General features: G+C 45.5%; 1 protein-coding gene across 1 annotated transcript in view; it reads right to left on the bottom strand.

Annotated features, from left to right (window-relative positions):
- The window catches only part of LOC102373081 (CD48 antigen), a 67,369-nt gene that overhangs the window by 29,370 nt on the left and 30,491 nt on the right, over positions 1 to 7,508 (bottom strand). The window contains exon 2 of the mRNA XM_006030171.3: positions 5,236 to 5,556. Coding sequence (XP_006030233.1) covers positions 5,236 to 5,556 — 321 coding nt within the window. The remainder of the gene's footprint in view (positions 1 to 5,235; positions 5,557 to 7,508) is intronic.

The raw sequence follows: 7,508 nt of genomic DNA on the forward strand, positions 1-7,508 counted from the left end.
CACCCAATATGGCGCTCCCCCTCTTCGGGGCTCGCCGCTGGGGCTCCGGGGTCTGTTCCCCGCCCGCAACCCACTGGTTGCGCTCAGAGGCCCCACACCTCTGGGGTCCCTGTGAGGCCTCCTCCAACCCCTACAGCCTCACCCAAGCCTCCGGTGTAAGTGACGCCCTTGCTGGCATCTGCTGCGCCTGTCCTAGGCTCCTCACCCAAAATGGCACTCCCCCTCTTCGGGGCTCGCCGCATACAACCCGGGGTCTGTTCCCCGCCCGCAACCTACTGGTTGCGCTCAGGGGCCCCACACCTCTGGGGCCCCTATGAGGCCTCCTCCAACCCCTACAGCCTCACCCAAGCCTCCGGTGTAATATGCAAGCCTGAACATAAACTAGAGCCTCCTGGCTAAACCATAGTGCCCCATCCTCTCAGGGCTATAGTGAGCTGTACTTGCAAGTCAGGCCTCTTGCTACATCTCAGCCGAGGGAGCTCCTGCCTCTCCGGCTGCTGGCAGGAAACTGCCAGCCTGGTCTTAGCCCTTGGCTTTATAAAGGCCAGGCCCCGCCTCCTACAGGCAGCTGGCTCCCCTTAGCTGCCCCGGCAACCCGCAGCTGGGCTCGTTACCCTGGCGACACTCAGCTGGGCTCGTTATGACCTGCCAGGGCTCGCTCTCCCTGGCAGTTTCTACTCCCTAGGAGCAGAGCTCCGAGGTGCTCTGCGACACACTGCTTTTTTACCTCATGACAGGACCAGCCCTACAAATATTCCCAGCCTGAGGACCACCCAATGCCCCTGTCCTCAATCACTAGCAAACTGCAAAAATCAAAGTAAAATAAGAATGCAAAATTGTATTTTAATCAAAATTGTGCTGTATGAAAATAACAACTATATTTCATTAAGTTTTGGGTAAAAGTATTTGCTGTTGCCAAGTGAGCCATTCATTTTCTGGCCCCAAAATTTTCTTTCTGTGGATCATTTTCTCTAGAGGGCAAATTTAAACTTTTTACTAGTGACAAAATAGACCTATGTCAGGGGGAACACCACCCCCCCAGCAAAATATGGTACCCAACTGTTTTAAGTGAAAACTTGCAGAACCCTGTAGGTTTTTCAGACAATGGTCAAATACAGCACAGCATAAGCATGAGCATGAACATAAATGAATGTGAGATGTTGCTGCCTGGGGGCAGAGTTCCCGAAGAAGATATGGCTAAGTGCAGACAGTCAAAAAGCCAGAGGCTGTATCGGTTCAGTCTTTGCAAGTTAATTTAAACTGTGTAGACTGAACCAATAAGCAAGTGAGCAGACATTAACTTTTGATTCCAGAAATGCAGCCACATGTCTACGGTGGCTCAGGTCAGAAGCTGAAGGGTGCTAGAGCATGCCTCCCTGCTTGGCCGGAACAGACAGCCTGGACCAAGGCTAGCCACCCTGCAAGCGACTGTCTTGTCAGGTCTCCAATTCATGCTGGAGGGCTGTCTTCATCATGTCTCTAATCCAACCTTTCTATATGGGCTACTCCCAATATTCTGCACAGGTCACTGCTTCTGGTGTTGGAGTTGCTAGATATTGTGGGGTGCATTGTGGTGCTACAGGGCATCTCAGGAGATGATCCATGGTTTGCTTCTCCTGATAAACACATTGGTCGGTTGCAGCTGGGGGACTGTGAGTTAACTTAAATCTGGAGGGGATCTGGGACAAAAGTTCAATAAACCAACTTAACCTAAATCAAATAAGTCTGATACCACATCCATCCAGGTGTATTTTAAACCAGTTTCAGCCATTTTGAAAATGGTTTATGTGCATTGAACTTCTGTTGTGTTACAGAGCTGAACCAGTTTCTAATCACTTATACCGGTTTATGTGTCGTGTCTGTCCCTCGTCTAAGAGATCTACTGCTGCTATCAGCTAAAACATCTTTTCTTTTGTGTCACTGACAGAGACTTGAGGTTTTGGAGCTTAAGGATTTTTAGATTATTTAGTACAGTGATTTTCAATCAAACCCTGCGGTGCCTTTGAGATCCTTTCAGGGGTGCCATCAGGTGCCACATACTGTGCAAACAGTTCATAAGAAAAACTCAAGAGGTTTCAAGTAGGAATTCACAGTGTCAAAAACATTCTGACCTGTTGTGGTCTGAGTTCTTTGCAAGGGAAAAACTGCTCTATTATTTTTTGGTTGTGAAAGAAAGAGTGAAATCTAACATCTGGCATTTTCCAAGAGATCCCTTGAGTCTAAAAAAGGTTGAGAACCACTGATATAGTAACAGAGGCAGGGCCTTATCTCAGTTACGCTATTTTAAATTCAGAGAAACTCAGTCTACTTCAGTTGAGTTACTACACAGTTTCACTAATGTTTTGAGGTTAGGTACAGCCATGACACTTTTACCAGTATAAGAGATTGGAAATTGGTCTATACCCATAACAGGACAGAAGTGTGGTGCACAAACTGGTTTAAAAATGACAGAATCCAGTCTATATTTGAGCCCCTCCTACCAAAGGGCAATTGCGTGTTCTGTTTGCTATACATCTAGACCATGCTGCTTACAGAAAACCACTTAGCTTAGATTGATTCCACCTCAGACTTTTTGAATGTCTGTACCTAGCCTCAGAATACAACCTGGCCCAATTTTTATATCATTCAGAGCACAAGGATTTAGGATTTAGAACAATGGCATGATCACCACCAACTGACAGTACAATGGCAAGAATCAGTTGGGTTATGAGAGCCAACCAATCCTCAAGACTTAAAAAAAAACCCCCAAAAACCCATTCTTCTCCTCTATAGGCATTATACACATGGAGGATAAAGAGCACTTCATGAACAGGGACTGCTCAGACCCATAAAGCTGATGCACTCTTTCAGAGCAATTTTCAGGCAAAGGAAGTCACTAAAGGTGGGAATTCAAATGGAGCAAGTTACATAGAGACTGCCAGACCTGTTGCTGCTATTGCAAGGCTGTGTGTATAGAGTTAACAATAAGTCAGCAGCCAAGAAAACCAACGGCTCTTTGCAAGATAAACACAGAGAAATTACTTTCACTTTCTCAGTGTCACCCTAGGGCTACTGGCACACGCTCCCTCACTCAAAACTCAACTTGGTGCGGAAGTCCAAACACCCAGTGCAAAGGCCACCCATTTGTAGAAGGCAGGAGCTGGCTGTGAGAAACAGGTTCCTTTATTTTTCTTAATAAAATTGTGACAATTTGAAAAACTAGAACTAAGTATTACAATCAAGTTGGAATGTGCTGCATAAGGTGAAGCAAGTTACATATCTGGCAACAGGCAGAATGAGGACCAAGGGGCTTGTGGCCCTTTTGCGATGTGAGTTAGTGTGTAGGTATGTGTGTCCAGTGGTGGGGGGGTACTCTTACATAAGCCTTGTCGCACACTCCTTAGTTGCTTTTCCTGCTGCACTTCTGCCTCCCAGCCCTTGTCTTTGCAAGATACCCTGCACCCCTCTGGCTCCACCACAGTCCACTGACCATAACTTGCTGCCTCTTACACATTCCCTCTGAATATGGCCCATAAACTTGCCTTTGGGAAGGATGCAGCATCACACATTAATAAAGGGTCATCTCTTCCTCCAGGCCAGAAACCACTGCCAATGAAACCAAAACCCCACTGGGTCCACAAGAGCTGCTTTTCAGTAGCATTTCTTTTCTCTTTTTTGAGGGGTGGGAAGGGGTGGATACTTAAGAAAAAGCCAATGTTTGAATTCAGACATGGTCCATACAGGGATGGCTTTGTATCAGAAAATGCTGTGCCCTATTTATGGTACGTTTTAAACTAAACCCCCCACCATTGTGTACTGAATATAAGGTATTTGTTTTCTTTTTAGTAACAGTTGCCAGGACCCATTTCAACATAAAAACAAGAATCCTCTGAAGGTCATGGAGTGGCTAGTTTAGATTATTCCATGGATTTGGATTTCAGAAGATTTTTTGCAACAGAAAGGTTTTTTTTCCTCAAGCTTTTCAGCCTTCCTTGTTTCATTTTAGAAAGACAGGACAGATGGACAAACAATGGAACAAACTACAAGGAGATCGAGTACTTTCTCTATCTCTTGAGGTCTTTGAATTTAAAACAGGTGCCTCTCTGTAAGACAGAAGGAAGGTCCATCAGGCCAGCATGCTTAAGGCACACTATTTTCTTTGCCAATTGCATACAAGGGAATGGTATGGCCAGCATCACATTTAGTTGCATTTGACACCCAAGCTCCAAAGAGCAGGTCTTCCATTGACAGCTGGGATACAACTGGGGACAGCGTTGGGCATGAGCCCAAAGCAGGGCTTGAACTCACACCTCTGGAGCAATGGCAAAACATCTTAAGAGTTCTGACACTGCAGTCCTTCTGAACGATATACATCAGTCAAAAAACAAATGATATGGTTCAATCAAGAAGTAAGCAGCTGAAAGCTAATAGTCTCCAGTAGGGAGGAGTAGGACTAGGTGAGCAAAGTTACTTCTGGCCTTGAACTCCAGGCATCTATTTACAAATACAGGGAAATTAAGGGTTAAATTTCCAAAAGCAGCCTCCATTTTGGTTGACTCCACTTGTTGGTGGGGCTGGCTTATGGTGCTTCAAGGGTCCAACTGTCAGCTGGGCCAAGCATTTATGGTTTCCAAAGGAGATGGTGGATGCTGTAGCACCCAAAGACCTTTGGGCCTAATTCTACATGGCACAAGTGCAGCACAGAACTACTCCATCTAGTTCTGAGCAAGCTGGCCTGAGGACCAGAAGTATAGCTGCCTTAGTGGACCTTTGGTTGGGCTAACTAGAAAAGTTGAGAGACAGAGTATATAAGTCCAGGTGGAGAATCACACTTAAGAGCTCTGTGGGTCCTTGGATCCAAACAACCCAGTTCAGAGCTAGCGTAGGTAGTTCCACAGGACACTAGATTGTGCCATGTAGACATACCATAAAAATCAAGTCATAGGCATCCAGAGGGGCACCCAAAAATTAAGGCAAGTAAAATTAGAGGCCAGTTTAAAAAATCTGGGCCTCTGCAACATGTTAACAATAGCACAGTGACTAACAGCAGAGCTAGGACCAGTCACTTGAGCTCTTGCTCCACTCTGAAGTTCCAGCCATGAGACCCTCCCTCACCCTTTCAACAAATGAGTGATACTTTCTCTCTCTCTCTCTCCTGCCCCAACCAACAGATCAATACATGCTTTTTCCCCCTTATTAAACCAAAAAAAAGGAAAAAAGAAGTTAATCACTGAAAATTGCTCCTCAGCTACTTACCTGTTACACTAAAATCAAAACGACATCTCTGGATCTTGCCGCTGCTGCTGCTGTCACCATCTTCGGCCAAGATCTCCACCTCATACGTTCCAGCATCACCATCTTGTGCCCTTTGGATGGTTAAACTGCCAGACAATGAGTCAAGCCTTGCTCTACCACTCATGAAGGAACCATAATATTGGACTACCTGTCCACTCCATTCAGCCACTTTGTTGCTCTCCTTCTTCCATGTAATTTCTTTTATCTTTCCTTCAAATGTTGGTGAAAAAACATTCCTGGTTCCTAGAAAGCCAGATACCTTGACCTGACACTGGGCAAATCCTATGGAAAGCGGAAAAAAAAAAGTCATTCGCCTGCTGTTATCCAAGCTATTGTTCGTGTGACCCTGTATTGTTTACATAGGATATTATCTAAATATCGCAGGCTAAAAGAACATTGCTAGGCTGTACAGACAAGCATTCTATAATTAGGAAGCGCCAAAATCAAGCTTGTATCAGGGTAGCAAATTAAGGTCACATGGCATATGTAGCATGAGGCAGCCCCTGTCTTCCAGTCCCAGTCTGCTTCCCCTAAGCAGGCTCCTTGCCCTAATCTACTCCCCCATTCTACAGCTGCATTTAAATCAGATAGCCTGCTCCTCTCCGGCTGGTGTCCAAGCAACATAGAGGGACACTGCTATGGGCTCAGATGCTCCACATCATCCCACAGTAGCAACTGCAAGGGAAGTCCTGCTCAATCCCTACCTGGACCCTGTTCATTGCAGATTGAATCTTCCAATTATTTTAGCAGCAAATCTCTAATAGGTCTCAATGAAGCAGTTGGGAACAAGACTTTTCCAAAGGCTTATCACCTGGCCATATTTGGACAACTTTTCGCGAGGACAATGATAAAAGTACAGCTGCTGTCAAATTTCACGTGCATGTCCCACTTCATGGACATACTAGAATTTGCCCAAAAAAACCTGCAGTGATCTTTTCTAAACATAGGCAAAACAATGCGTTTTTCACAAGCCTCTTTCTCAGAAACAACCAATCCATCTTTGGCTCTCCCTTCCATGCCAGAAAGAAAAATTTGGAGGCAGACAACAAGTACAACGTAAAATTTTGTACCAAATGGGCACAGAAGTGGATAGCCGTTATAGTCTAAAGTCAGGCAGAAAGCAGGGCAGGGTGACACCTTAGAAACTAACTCATTCAGAAAGGCATGAACTTTCATAAGCAACACCCTATTGAGTTAAATGCTGACCATACCTAATGGTTAAAGCCCGACAAAGCAGTAACTAATTGAAACAGAGGTTTTAACACTAAAAATGTCAGGTAAAGATATTAGTGCTACCTATAATCATATATTAAATACATATGTATAACCGTAAATACACACATATCCAAACAAACTGTCATGTGCAGAAATATATTTCAACCAAAACAAAGATGAAACAATGGAGAGAAGCTGAAAATTGCATAACACAGATGCGCAAGAGACAGCAGAGCTTGATGCCATCTGATACAAAAGAGGTCCTGTATGACATGTGTTAGCCATTCTTTGCCACTTGCAGGGGCATAAATTCATAGATTTCATAGATTTCATAGACATTAGGGCTGGAAGGGACCTCGGAAGATCATCGAGTCCAGGCCCCTGACCAAAGGGCAGGAAGTCAGCTGGGGTCATAGGATCCCAGCAAGATAAGCATCCAGTTTCATCTTGAAGGTGTTCAATGAAGGCGCTTGAACCACCTCCGGTGGCAGGCTGTTCCAGACCTTGGGGGCTCGGACAGTAAAGAAATTCTTCCTTATGTCCAGCCTGAAACGATCTTGAAGTAGTTTGTGACCATTCGACCTCGTCATCCCTTGGGGCGCTCTGGTGAACAAACGTTCCCCCAGATACTGGTGGTCACCCCTGATAAACTTGTAGGTAGCCATCAGATCACCCCTGAGCCTGCGCTTTTCCAGGCTAAAGAGCCCCAGGGCTCTCAGCCTGTCATCGTAGGGTCTGCTTCCCTGACCTCTGATCATGCGCGTGGCTCTTCTCTGGACTCTCTCAAGCTTCTCCACATCCTTTTTGAATTGTGGAGCCCAAAACTGGACACAGTACTCCAGCTGCGGCCTCACTAAGGCCGAGTACAGTGGGAGAATGACGTCCCAGGATTTGCTTGAGAAGCATCTATGGATACAAGCCAGCGTTTTGGTCGCTTTACTAGCCGCCGCATCGCATTGCAGGCTCATGTTCATCTTGTGGTCAAAGATGACCCCCAAGTCTCTTTCTTCCATAGTGCT

The sequence above is a fragment of the Alligator sinensis genome, unplaced genomic scaffold (assembly GCF_000455745.1).
Source record: "Alligator sinensis unplaced genomic scaffold, ASM45574v1 scaffold344_1, whole genome shotgun sequence".
Lineage (NCBI taxonomy): Eukaryota > Metazoa > Chordata > Crocodylia > Alligatoridae > Alligator > Alligator sinensis.